Consider the following 14,321-nt stretch of genomic DNA (forward strand, 5'->3'; position numbering starts at 1 on the left):
GAAGTTACTTGCCCAAGATCACAACACGTATTCACTGTGCACCTGTGTGCCCCATGTCCCCACGAGTTGCTCCGTTTTTTATATTTGTGAGTCGTTAAATAGTGTGACTTTAGCGGTGTTATACTAACAATTTATGTTTTTTTTACTAAGGGCGGAACGGGTTTACCCAGTTCCAAAAGTACCCGAAAATGTACAGGCCTACCTCAAGCAGCCACTGGAAATAACCGTAATTCTTCTCTTACCAAATTTGTAACGAGCATTAACTTTTGCAATTTTACATATACTTGATAATTTAATTTTTTTTTCTTTTAGGGTGCTTTAAAGATGACTTTTACAGTTGATAAGTTTTAAGTGCTAAGCTCTTGTACATGAATTTTGTCCACGGTTGTCCAAGTCTGTGACTTGCTTCTTTCATAGTGAGGGTATACGTTACAGTACAGGTTTGTGAACTAGAGGCAAATAACGTGGTAGATCCCAGAAGTCGTCATAATAACTCCTGTGAAAGAATAATATACTACATGTTTTTTTTCTTTTTGTAAACCGGCTGAAGACGAAAGTATAGTTTTGTAAGTATTCACTGAGAGTAAAACTGACGTCTGAAATTACTCGTTAGAACAAATTGGAACTTGTTTGAGCCTGTGCGTTCCCATTTGTTTTTGTACTTGAAAGTCAAATTTCGTTTCTCGTATTAGTGTATCATTTTAAGTACTGTGTCATCAAAATTGGACTCAATAAAATTTGAAGACATAAACGTGGTTTATGGTATTCGTTTTCATTTGTCACAAACTTTCAAATTCTTTCCCTCGATTTATGCAATGCTTTTTTACAGTGTATTATCATCAGGAGTGTTCATTTTGCGTCCTTATTTATAAAAATCATCCAAAATTTTAAAAAGGGACGAGCACCCTTGCACTAGGCCTAAAGGGTAATATGAATCTTGTAGAGTACGCTGTTACAGAGGTATTTTGAGGTTATCTCTTGTTTTTTCAAAAGACTCTTGGTACCTGCTGCACAATATACTAACGAAGTATCAGTTCACTATCAACAGAGGGATCCCAATACGGCGCTTTTAGCGTCGATCTGCGCTTTTCCACGTTTGAAAACGAGGCTGTATGTGTTAGCTTCAATTCTTAATACGATCAGACGATGGAAAGTAAGGATTCAAGATACAAATTACATAAAGGTATGTTAAATTAAGACTTTCTAGGCTTCAAATTTTTGTGGAAGAGTCTTTCAGGATGACTCAACACATAACATCAAAAGAAAAAATAACTAACGTACCGGCGATGGTCGTGTATCTTGTGCAGGGGGCGAAATTTAAACTTAAGTGGCGCCACACTTACGAACTGGATACTACATGTACTGTGGCGACTCCGCGGGCTCGCGCGAAAAAGTTTAACACAGGGAGCCTCGGTTTCGATGCGGATATGCGCAGATGGAGCTAATGTGAAATCCCTCTATAGGCAAAATCAGTTTGAGTTTTGACCACAGAAAGACTGTTGTTAGGCTCTTAATTAATTGCAATGTGCGTAAAAAGTCTAGAAAGACTGTGGACTCAACCTCAACGCTTCTCTCTACAAAACAAGAATAATTGGAATTACATGTGGTCACTGATGTCTAGTGTATCCAATACTGAGGGCCTTGAAAAACCAAAGAGTTTAAAATCCAGTTTGTAAATCTTCCACAGTTTGGAAAGATTTTCCTTGCTGATATTAGCAAAATATTGATCGTAGAACACCTTGCTCCCGGTCGCAACGGATGAGGGGTATGACACTCTATCTAGTCCTAAAACAGCTAGCATGTATGCTGAATCCGTTGAAGCAGTTTCAAGATTTCCAATGAAATCATAATAAATTCTACACGGAAAGCACAATTTATAGAATTCCATCCAGTGCTGGTTAAATCCGTTTAACTCGGAAGGATCTGTTAAATAGCTTATCCACTCATCCCATGTGACGTTATAATTCCCTTCTGCCTCCAGCTCGTGAAGGAGCGCCCCCTTTCGGTACTTGCTCACAATCCTTCGTGCGTAACCTCTGAAAACTTTTCCCTGGTGTGAAATGTCTCGGGCAATTTTATTGCGATAAGCTGATATCAAGCGGACGAAAGGATCGCGGACATACATAAACTTTGGATAAGTCTCAAGGATATATTCTCGATCTCGCGGACGCATGGATGACAAATTTCTGATATGATTATGTTGGTGAGCTTCATAACCGGTGATGTTCCATACATGTTTCTGATGACCTTCCAAGACCATAAGAACTTTCTTCCAGTTGGTACAACCAGCCTATCAAAAGATGAACAAACTGGTTTGTAATTTGATAAGCTTTTGTGCACAAATCGGAGGAGTTTTGCATGAGGAAGACTGCACAAAAATGTATTCTTTCAATTTAGAATGACTGTCCATGCACAGGTTCAAATAAAATATGTGTAGAGGTGTTTAATTAGACTATATTGTACCCGCTACCTTTGGAACAGCGCAGTAAAGCAACCTGGTTTTGTCCGTGGCGAAGAGCAGACGTGTGTTTCTACTTGTTAACTGTACATCGGTCAACTGGGGATGTTTTCTGCACACATCCTGTAGTGTCCTCTTGCGTTTGCGTTGAACAACAGCTTGTTGTTGCATAAAACTACTGTCCGGCCGTAGGTCAAAACTCTTCGTTAAAATACACAAAAATGAAACTCCAAGTACTTCTTTGTCACTTCTGTTAAAACTTGAAAGGGATCCTGCGAGTTACAACAGGAAAAATCACCTTATATAAAAGTTAGTTATAATCTTGCATCATGATTATAAAGAAAGACATTATAAGTACCAAAACCCTTTCCGTTCGTACTTTTTTTGATTAAATTAATTGTTACCTCATTACTAGATTGTTTCTGTGAATGGAGCCAGTCCTCGTACTGGTGCTTAATGTAAGTATTTTTGAATTCTTCCTGGTGCGATCGAGTCGTTGGTTGGCGAGATTCCCCTCGCAACCTCCAGTTTAGAGATATCCTCTGAGCTTTACCGTGAGATATTTCTGTGTTAAAATGAAGACATAAAATAAACATGGCTGTGACTTTAAAACTACATGCATTGCAATACGCAGGAAGGGACAGCCTGGCCGGCAAGGGTTTAGGGGACAATTTCTTTTGTTAAAAAGTCTTGGAGTGGATTGGGGTTAAAGGACTTTCGGAACACATATGTGTGTTTCCCCATTTGGAAAGGAAAATGGGAAGGAAAACTGAGGGATGCAGGGTAACATTTGCTTTAAGTGTTATGTTTACCATATATTATACCTACCGTGCTGATACGTGTCCAGGAGACAGAGAAATAATATAAGTGTTATGTTTACCATATATTATACCTACCGTGCTGATACGTGTCCAGGAGACAGAGAAATAATATAAGCACCAAACATATAGAAGAGAAGATCACCATAAGTCGGCGATACGTAAAACGGGGAAGACGATTCAGCAGTTTTATCGATACCTAAAAAAGGGGAAAAAAGCAACTTGGTTATAACAGTTTGAAATTTATGTCAATTAACTGATGTAAGCGCACTTGCCTAGTAAAGCCTTTAGTCGGTCATGATTAAATTCTGACCAAATACTTATTGTTTAACCACTATCAGAAACGAGAATTTCGAGATTTGAAAGAAGTCTGTATATGTAAACCTTGCACAATGAAAGTCACAAGTAATAACCCTGCGATCCTTTATAAGCACGTTTTAATTGGACTAACAAAACCTGACCCCGGTGATGGCTTTTGGGTCAATCCAGAGGTATTTCCATGGATATTTCCATCAGTCCCTTTTATTGTGGGAAGTATTACGCCATTCACGGGAAAGCGGCTCTTTACAAATTTACAGTTCCTACCGCCATGTACAATAGGTGCACCTTGCCAAATGAACAACGGTGACAGCATTTGGTCACACCGCTCCACAGTCAGACAGATTCGCCTGTGTATAATACGACACAACTGAGACTTACAGTGCCGCTGTTGCGTGAAAACACCTTGGGCCTTTGTCCGCGAGTTGGGTAGTCCTGCATTGTGGTCTTTTCTTAGAGTGGACTGTTATCCTCCAAATTCACAAAACCGAATACTTACCACTTCCCGCACTTGCTCTGTAGTCTGTGTCATTCTTTTTTGACGGGTGTTTCGAAAAAGTGAATGTACGTGAAATTTCTGAAACCACTAGAGTGAAATCTTTACACGAGTGTACAACAAACATAAAACTTGGAAGCACATACATGTACATTGTACAAATGCACACAGCCATCCGCCTTAGTTCATGCGATGCTGAGCACACAATTTTGTGCTACCAAATCATCCACATACTGACATAGCTCCGTGGTACCACCGAGAGCAGAAGGAGGACATTCACGATGGTAGCATTCACGGTAGTCACTGACCCATGGAGGGCAGCTACATGTAAATACATGTACATGTACTTCCCTCGCTAAGCTGTAAAGCAAGTGGGGAGCGTTTTGTTGGGTCAGTTGACGAGTATGAAAAAAGGGGCAGGGAAGTTACGCGCTAAAAATAAGTAAACACCAATATACAGAGGCTGTAGCCTCTGTGTATTGTATCGCATTGGTAAAATTCAAAGCTTTCCCAAAACAATCGGGGAGTCAGAAAGAGATGCTTAAGTAATTTTAACGTCGTCTTATGTGTGTGTTATGTGTCCTACCTTAGACACAAGACACCACACACACAATGCTTTCTACTCCTGGCCCTCTCTAGGTATCCACTTCGTCGTGAAAACTCTAATTTTTAAAGCCTCGTTTTCCGTCGCTGTATGGACGATATGCATGCAGGATTGATTGCAACTTATCACAACAGATTAATTTTTATATTATTGACGAAAGAGTTGAAAAACTCTTTCTATAAAGTTTTAAAAATCGATAAAAAAACCTTTTGCCAACAGGTTGGAAACGTCGACCGTGGCTCATACTTTTTGAATTTCAGTTTTTGTTGTGGTTTATATAGCTTTGCTTTTGCTTTATGCTTGATTTTGTTAATCAAGTTTGCAAAGAGCAAACGAACAGCCCGATAGGAAGGTGAGCGATAAGTGGTACATGTATATTGAAACATGAACGACTTATAAAAATCATACCTCACCGTGTTGTGGCCAATCAATGGTCTGTAGGTATGACGTCATAGACCGACTGAGATGGTTAAACGCTTCCTCGTCGTGCCTTCGACTGTAATACTATCCGCGGGGTGCTGCGTGGAGAGGTGGTTTTTGAAAATCAAAGAGCATACCGAGCGGTTTTTGCCTTGAGTAACGTTGCACTGCATACCACCCACTTTCCGTTGAGTATTCGGTTACAATAGCGCCCAGGTACAACATAACGCATGCAAAGATTTTCTAAAATCTTAAAGTTGCTCTCAGTTGCCTAACAGAGCCGCAGTGAAGTACACATGTAGTTTCAGATGGACTTCGCATTTCACACAATAATTTGGAAATGCAGAAGGAACAGATGGTTTTCATAGCTATTTTCAACCTCGAAGTTGAATCGACGTGCTGCTCCAACTGACCTTCAACCTCTTACCATACTGCGTCTGAATCTGGACATGTGTACATGTATGAAACTATAATTCACGCATAGGCGGTCGTAAAACTGGAGACAGGCTGCGTTGAAATTCAGACTTAGTCAAGTGAATGCCTTGAGAAATCAGACTAATTTAGATTCCATTGAAATTACTCAAAATTCTGACTTCGACTATTAATATAGTCCGGTATTAGCCCAAGAGTGACTGATATCACGGATTTGTTGTCAAGATAAAATATTGCTTTTAAAACATTGGACTTGCCCAGTTTCCCAGAAAACCAACGATTTTGTTTTTTGTCCCCCCCCCAAAAAAAAAATCTACTTCACTGTTTTCTGAGCAAACCCCCATATTACTGCATTGTAGACGTTAGGTCTCCAACTTACTTATGATCTCACGAGGATTCCAAATAAAGGTCAGCATTAAGCAAACCTGATGTAAACAAAAAACAAAAAGAAGTTTACCAGTGTCTTGAGCTTTATACTTGCAGGGTCCAGCTTTTGATAGCAACTGTGTGGAATCAGCTTATTTCTGAAACAATGCCCACCAGTGACGTAAATCTTACCCGGAGGTTGGGGAGATGGGGATGGGGAATGGTTGGGGGATGACATGCTTGGCCATGCTAGAAAAGCGAATGGTGGTAAAATGACACCAAATAACATTTGAGGGCGATGTTCATCATGCAGATCTGTAATATGCATTACAGACCTGTTTATCTTACAGAACGGTATTTATGACTCTATATTGTTCTCCCTTTTGAGCGCGATTAAATACGCTACAGCGCGGTTGTTGGGAAGTTCGAAATTCTTCGCAGTTCCCCGTAATGTTTATCTCACCACGAAAAGGGGGGTGATTATGCAATACCCCCCCCCAAAAAAGTGGGGGTTACCTGCTTTCCCCCACACTGTTTCGTTGCAAGCAAAAAATTAAAGGGGATTGTGGTGACTTTTCGAACTTCTCAACGACAAAAAATCACTCAAAAAGGGAAAACAATAGTAAGGCCAACATGCCATTCTGGTGTAAGATGCTGCATGATTGTACACCTGTATCGTGATAGCCCCCCCCCCAAAAAAAAGCATGTTTTATGAGCACGAGTTGATCGTTAAAATCAGGTTGATCACTGTATCGGGTAGGATCGATCTTGTGCGGTATCCTGTCCAGAAATAGTAAAGCATTTTGCAAATATAGCAAGTCTCGTTAAAAAAAGATACAGATAGTTGAAAATTTTGTACTTTAGCACGCAACTTACATTATTCCTGGCCTTTTCCCTAGAAAATATTATCGGGGATGACGAAGGGGCAGCCCGGGGCCCCGATTCACCACAAGATTGATTTTTCCCCAGGTTGACCTCAACGCTGCTTTTCTGTTAGACAAAGGGGTGAGATTTTTAACCCCGGGTTGGAAATCTTGGCCCTCCGGGTTGGAAAACGGTGGTGTTTTGTGTTGAGGCTGTGGACATTTCTTGCATAAAGGTCATTGTATGGTGTACACTTCAACACAAATTTATTTGCATTTAGATTGTAGACGCCTGAAACATTATAATTATCCACATTGTTGTTTTTTTTTCTTTTTTTTTTCTCATGTACTGTAGTGTTACCTTTTTTATTAAGTTCCAAAAATTGCAAGCTGGTAACCGCAGACTTCCAGTAATAGAAGTAAAATGTAAGCTGTTAAAGTGATTTTTCAAAAACAACTTCTGGAACAAATGACTTTACGCCTGACGGTCTAAAAATAAGTACTTGCACCGGGTTGATTCCGCAGTACAAGTGTAAATCGACTGAGTTTATCTCAAGGTTGAGTGAAATAAGCAAGGTTTAACACAAGGTGGAATGAAGGGTTGGAAGATACACAACAATGCAGAAGCCCAGGGTTCACCTAGGATTGAGTTCAACCTGAGGGACTAGTGTGTGACAAAATACAGCGATTAAACAAAGAGGAAGAATTTCATATATACTCAGCAAGGTCGCTCTAATTTAAAGAACACGAACAAGGAAACAACGGTGAAGTACACAATGGCTATAAACATTCACTTACCATGTACGGGTGGTAAACGTGTTATTAGCACTGTCAGCTTTCAGAGTACTTTAACCATGGAGGTAAGAAAACCTCCATGATTTTAAATGATGAACATAGAAACATTTTATAGGAAAGGTCTCCCTGTGAATATGAACAATTATGGTATCTGCAAAACGACAATTCCACAACAGTGACGTACGTCGAGTACTCGACTAGTTACTGGAAGTCGGCTAGGTACTGGCGACAGAGGGTCACATCGCGGTTCCTTTAAATGTGACACTCAGAACAGTATACTAGTATCACTACATGCACCTTACTCTAATAAAAATAGACAAACGTGTCTGATTCGTGACTCATGGCCTTCACCTTTACTCACCATATCATCCGATTCGGTCATTTTTTAAAATACCGAGTGCGACAAATCATTGGAGACTATTGAATGTTGACACTAGTTGATAATGGAAGCTCCCATTCGACGTCCGTCTGTACACAGTGCACACAAGCCAGTGGCCTTCGAACCGACACGTTGCAAGGCGTACATGTACGTGTATATGCACATGTGCTTTACATGTACGTGTACAAGTACTGTACGTGTACATGTGCAATGTGCCTGTGAGGTCTCGCCATTTGAAACTGCACAAATTTATCAGTGTGTTCCACCCGCAGGTCACTGATGGTCATGTGTTCTACTTCCCGTTGCGTCGGTTGCATAAACCAAACAGGTCTCTGTCCATCGAATAAATAAACTATCTTGAAGAAACTCTATAGAGTTCGAAGGGGATCATGGACCTGGGACTGCAAGGCATGGCAACAGCATGAACGGCCGGCCCCTTCCACTACAAGTTTTGTGTCACCGTGTACCTCATACTAATACTACTAGATCCTGGAGATCACGCGGCAGATCACCTGGATCACTGATATCGACACGTAGAGTTTAAGGCCTAAATCTATGAAACTTGAATATCTGGGCTAGAGTTTGAAACAGTTTGGAAGTAAAGTTTTCCGACAATTTTTACGTAAAATGGTAAACAAAGCAAAGAATATCATTGGGGAAGGGAGACCCTGTTAGTTGGTCTGTAAAAATACACAAGTGATCTTTATTAGTATGACCATAGAGCTATTGTATGACACAAGTGATCTTTATTAGTACATGTATGACACAAGTGATCTCTATTAGAATGCCAATTCTTACCATGACAGTCTCAACAATTTGCACCCCAATTTTGAAGTAATTCAGACAACACTCGCTCCTAAAAGCATGATTATGATTCAAAGCGGTTATAGCAAAGACCAGGGGTTAAAAGTGGGTGACACAAAAAGCTGTGCAGTACTGAGATGCCAGCGGAATGCTGAAAGTATAAGCTTTGTCACCCAGATCAGAGCTCCAAAGTTGGAAAGTCTTGTGGGAGTTGTAAGTCTTCCTTCCAAACGCCTAACATACTCAGACACAGAATGACAAGAATTAATGCTCTTTCCTGCCTCTCGGTTGGAAGGTGGACAAGCGTGCACGAACGAGCGTGCGATCACATTAATTTTTGGGTCTTTTTTGAAAAATCTAGGAGAGGCGCAATTCCTAGTAGTCCTGAGAATGTGGGTAGAAACATGTTTATGAGGTCATTTTACATAGCGCACCGTAAGCTGCACGCGTCACCCCCCCCCTGCGCCCCAACTGGGGGTCAGAACAAACCATCAACAGTGGGGGATCAATTCTAAGATATGTTCGAGCAAATCTCCATCCCTCATTTTTCTTTCTTTCGCTCCTTGCCCCCCACGCTTTCTGCGAACTTTCAGTAAAGGTGCTTGAGACCAAGTTCCGCAGTGTTTCCGAAAAGAAAACCTTTTGTGAAGGAAGCACAGATGTGCAGAACATGATAGCATTGGGTTAGTACCTGTGATCAGTGGGAGGAAATATTTTGGTTAGGGTTAGGGTTAGGGTTAGGGTTAGGGTTAGGGTTAGGTTAAGTTGTGACCAGTATTCAATTGTTAACATGAACATCAAAATAATGAGCATTTGACGAAACATACGTTGTTTTGCTCGTCTCGGCACCCTCCGCTAAGCGCGGTCTGTGTCGAATTAACGCGTGTATGTATTCTACTGATGTTTGAAGCATTGGTGTTATTCAGGCTCCAAATCACCCTGAAAACGTTTACGCCTATTGTCTAGCCTTTATGCAGTACATATACTCAAAACGGCAGCTCCATATGTGCATTGTAAGATTATTAAGTGGAAAGGTACTGGCAAAAATTACATCGAAATCTCGTAGTGTACCAGTAGATGAGGGCTTGACATGCTGATAATATGTAGTGTTGCCCCAACTGGAAAATGGTTTTACTAAGTATATTCATAGACCACCTTGAGGACTGGCCAGCTGACCTCTAGCGTCCAATTGATTTATGGGAGGACAACATCCAGAGTAGACTGGGCCTTCAGTATTCATATGGGTGGTGTTTAAAGGGATTTTCTAAACTGCCACTTACAGATACATCTGAGAATGACCACACACTGAATAGGATTTATGAAGATACTGAATGATATTTGCTGCGGCGGGATTCCAATTTCACACCGCTGCGAGATAGTATAACTCGCCGCGGCGAAATAGACATTCAACGATCTAACTCAGTCTTCGCGGTGAGATAATGAGCCACCGCGGGGAGATAGGAGCTCAAAAAAATTGCAAGTGGCCCTTATACGCTTCCGTACAATTGGTTATTGTGACTGGTCCATCATTGGTAAAATTCGAGAAGTGCCCACGGTTTTCAAGTTTTGCTCTGTGACAATACGTTGCAGACACCAGATAGAGAGAGGGTGGGTGTTGCATGCTGCTTTACGTAGAGTTTGGCCGGTGACTGGGGAGGTTGAACTTCTCAACCGAGCTCCGCTTGAACAAAAATGTCGAGGTAGTTCCAGTCAATAATTGATCTATTTAAGAAAGAGTTGGTCTGTGTTGCATCAGTATATACTCCAAAGCAATTCGAGTTTGCAGCTTGAACTAACTAGTATATTAAATGAGAGTGAACTGACTTTCTTGGTCTAATTCTTCTGCCTGGTTGTCAGGTTTCTGGTACCTGACCGTGCGTTCAGGTTGCAGACCAATAAATAAGCTGCCGGAGACAACAGTGATAAATGCCCCTTCAAAAAAATCAAGGAAAATAAGCCTGAGTTTCTGTAGGTGCTCGACATGCTTCACAAAGCCCATTTCCTCAACTTTCATTTTCCTTCCAATTTTTATTGGTTGAACAGATAATTTGGGAAGATTTTTTGCTCTGGAGATGATCACCCCTAAAACAGCCATGATGGCCCAACCCCCGGCCCCTCATGCACTCCATTGCAAATAGAGCGATTTGGAAGGCCCTGTCCAATACTTTCAGTGATACAAGCTGACAGTCCTGCTAGTGGATTCCATCTTCCTTATTTTTACAAATCAACCATTCCACCCGCCACGAAATACTCTCAATCAAAGCAGAGACTTTTACAACATACAAATCGCCGGTTTTTCAGTTTGTACAAGCAATATTGGACCACGGTCTGAAAGTGAAACCTTTGTTTAAACATTTGGAGCTTGATTTATTTTTTATTTTATTTTCGTTTGAGAAAACATGGAGCTGTACTTTTAGGCATGTGGTACGCATCATACAAACTTGAAAAAATGCATCGCAGAAAAACGAGCAAAGGGAAAAATCGTCAAAACGAATTGTTTCAAAAAATAAAAACAGATTTAGATTTCATTAGGACGAAATGAAAAATATCTATCTCTAAAAACGACCTGTGAAAAAAAATCTCGTTAAAATGAAGGTGAAAAAAAAATTTACTTGGGAAAACAAACCTAGAAAAATACCTCAATTTTTGAAAGTATATACTTGGTGGCAATATGGGGCTTCCGTAGATTTCCCTAACCGGGTACTGATGGATGTAGCCACAGACATCAATAACCCATAGGGTGCATTCCACCAAATTGTTGTATTTCTGCGTGCGAGCTTATGAATATTTTGTGATCCCACGGGATTTTTAAAATAATACAGGCCATTATCAGGAGGCATCAAACAAATTATTTCTATCAATCCCGAATTTGGGACTGACAGTTTCCAGTTGGGGTATTTCTTTGACAAGAAACCCCAAATTGCAGACCTATTTTGGATAGAGGCGGACGGCTACATTCGGAAATGAGTGCTCAGTTTTACTGCTATTTGGGGGTATCTTCGTTCAAAGGCGAATAAAAAAAATCGTGGCTTATCCCCATGAAATTGAAACGAAAAGTGATCTTCTGGCCCTAATCTTGAATTTCTAGTGAAAAAACGGAGGCCAACCTCTTCACGAGAGTCACAGGCGGCGCTATTTCGGTCCGATTTTGTACCGTTTTTCTTTGGGCGTGTATTTGGTGTAGTACAACCATAGGGGTGCAGACCACTAATTCAAGTGAGAATTTCTGACCAGCTCATTAGCATTAAAAGTGGCCCCTTCCACAGTATTTTTTGAAAAAAGGAGATTGTTTGGCCCCCAAAATGGTGAGATTGTGTAAATCGTCGCCAGAATCAACTCCCTGGGTCTTTGAGCTTTCATATGAGGGCAGAAGGGCTGAAAACTACGGTTGAAAAATGGTCCTAAGTGCCCGAGAAAGTTGAGGGTTGCCACTTGAAAAATGGCTACAATCAGACTTCGGAAAAATCACTTTGTGGGGGGTGATTTTGTTTTGTGGGAATAATTAAAAATTTAATTGGTTAACCACAAAAAATTGAAAAGAAATTGAAAGATAAGTGACCAGACAAGAATTTCATTTGTGTTTCAGAAATCTCAGGGATGTTGGCGTGCATGCTATTGCAATGGGCCCTTGAACGGTGCTGATTTTACACTGTTTTCAATGGGGCTTGAATTAGTGGACTAGACCCTTCACTGGATGTGCTTTCGTCAGTTGTTGTGTGAGAATCTTTTCTGTGAGCACAAAGTGAGTACAGTTTTAAATGAGCGACCAAACTAACTTACTACCATTTTTAAAACAGACACTTATTAATCAGCTTTAAAAATTGAGTTCACAACCTGACTTAAAGATTTACATTTAACAACTACTTTCCTGCATAAAAAGTCAGTTTTAACTGAGAACAAATAAGTTTGTTATGTAGACAAAGTTCATTGCGTTGACTTTCACTTCCCTTGTTTGTAACTTCATCTCTGCCTCGAAGAAGAATTCTGTCACTCTCACATCGTCTGTCACACGATTTGGGTTCAGTGCGTCTTTAGATCCGACAAACACAAATCATGGTTGTCCTGGAGATTTTTCCGGTGAAATCTGAGGAAAACAAACGACAAATTAGTCATTCAGTTTTTGAAACCACTTCATTAAGAAATTTCAGACGGTCCCAACTTTGAGATAGTAAAGATTCATATAGACCTATAAAGCCTGATTGGCTAGGAAGACTGTCATCAATTTCTTAATGGGCCTATATAGGCTTAAAGCTAAGCATTAATTATAAAGTACAACTTTAGAAACTTTCTGAAACTAAAAAAGTGCGACTCACATTTCTTGCTGTTCCTTCTTCCAAACTTTACGTTGATCTGCGGTACCGATAATTCACTGCTGCGTACACCTCAAACCATTATTCTTTCCAAATTTATCCATTCCAAGTGCAGAATTCAGTTTTTCTTCGAAATATGACGACTGAAATACAAAAACCTTAAACGCTTTTTGAAAAACTCCATTTTGAAAGTACACGCAACGAAATTCGCAATGCTCACTATTTACCCTCCCAGAAAGGTTTTGAGTCAACTCGGACCCAACCCCAGGAGCGTGATTAACTTTTTGAAAATTTTTATTTTGTCCACTTTTACATTTTAGCATTTGGTAAATGACACTTTTACACAGCATGCCGCCAAGATGTAATGTCCTCTCTACATGTAATGCAGGGAAACAGTGGCACAGGCTTCCCAGAACTTCTCCGTTTTCGAGTTTGAACAGGCATGGTGGTTGAAAACTGCGTACAGGACTAGATTTGATATCAGTGATGTCTTGGAACAAGTGATAAGTAACCGACAAGCGTCCGTTTTTAATGGAGGCACGATTCCTTTGATGTCTTATTTGCCACTTGTAATCTGGAATCTTAATTAGCTTCCGATTGACCACAAAGACTGATTTTGTCACTTTCCATTCTTGAAACCCTATGATCGGGGAGTGGGAGCTTCGGACAACCAATGGGAGCAGCTTTTGGAGTGTGATTGACAGTACCAAATCATTGACGCCCTTCCTCCGAAGTTTTTTTGGCACCCCAGATCACCAGAAGAAATCGAATGAACTTTACACCAAACAGCCCCAAAAGTTTTTGTTTGCAATAAAAGCCACAGATAGGCCCTTCTGGTTGTACATAAGAAATGCTGCATGCGTACAACACTGCAGATAATATACATCAATATCAAGAAACATCGACCTTTTATAATGTCTCATGCTGTATCCCCCACCTCGCTTTTCAATTTTTTTTGGCCTGGCAAGTCTTACATCTCCACCTTGTCCCACCCCCCCTTCCCCCGAATACGGGCAAAATTTAGGCAGATGGAGGAATTCATCCATACAGGCCTAAACTGACTGTCCAAATAACGCAAATAGGCTGGCAATTTCGAACAACACAAATCAAATTATTTTAAAATAAAAATGTGGAATATTTCCTATTGTCTTAAACTTGGAGACAGTTTTGAAGCGTTGTATGTCTGCTCGCAAGCTCTTTATTAATATTTTGATCCCACTTTTTAAATTTTTTACAATAAGACGGGCTATAATCACGA

At 40.4% G+C, this 14,321-nt stretch overlaps 1 protein-coding gene across 13 annotated transcripts; it reads right to left on the reverse strand.

Annotated features, from left to right (window-relative positions):
- Positions 1 to 737: 737 nt before the first annotated feature.
- On the reverse strand, positions 738 to 8,410 carry LOC110985811 (carbohydrate sulfotransferase 13-like). 13 transcript variants are annotated; one of them, XM_022247179.2, is made up of 7 exons: positions 7,932 to 8,407; positions 5,926 to 5,971; positions 5,103 to 5,212; positions 3,355 to 3,475; positions 2,863 to 3,023; positions 2,471 to 2,659; positions 738 to 2,290 (listed from the first exon to the last, which is right to left on the reverse strand). In XM_022247179.2, the coding sequence occupies exons 3-7, from the start codon at positions 5,145 to 5,147 to the stop codon at positions 1,598 to 1,600; spliced, it is 1,209 nt and encodes a 402-aa protein (XP_022102871.1). In that variant the 5' UTR covers positions 5,148 to 5,212; positions 5,926 to 5,971; positions 7,932 to 8,407; the 3' UTR covers positions 738 to 1,597. The 13 variants fall into 13 exon arrangements, with proteins under 13 accessions (XP_022102871.1, XP_087000309.1, XP_087000307.1 ...); XM_087144183.1 differs by lacking the exon at positions 7,932 to 8,407 and adding an exon at positions 7,574 to 7,923; XM_087144181.1 differs by lacking the exon at positions 7,932 to 8,407 and adding an exon at positions 6,789 to 7,567.
- Positions 8,411 to 14,321: the final 5,911 nt, after the last annotated feature.

This window comes from Acanthaster planci, linkage group LG12, assembly GCF_054643075.1.
Source record: "Acanthaster planci isolate LZ-2023a linkage group LG12, COTS_SCS, whole genome shotgun sequence".
NCBI lineage: Eukaryota > Metazoa > Echinodermata > Asteroidea > Valvatida > Acanthasteridae > Acanthaster > Acanthaster planci.

Excerpts from the sequence above, each read along its gene's own strand:
- LOC110985811 (XM_087144178.1), bottom strand. The coding sequence starts at position 7,952 with ATGACCGAATCGGATGATATG. Across the intron at positions 6,903-7,931 it reads TGACCGAATCGGATGATATG|AAAAGCAGCGTTGAGGTCAA; the intron begins GTGAGTAAAGGT and ends TTTGTCTAACAG. Across the intron at positions 2,291-2,470 it reads TTTACTGCGCTGTTCCAAAG|GCTGGTTGTACCAACTGGAA; the intron begins GTAGCGGGTACA and ends ATCTTTTGATAG.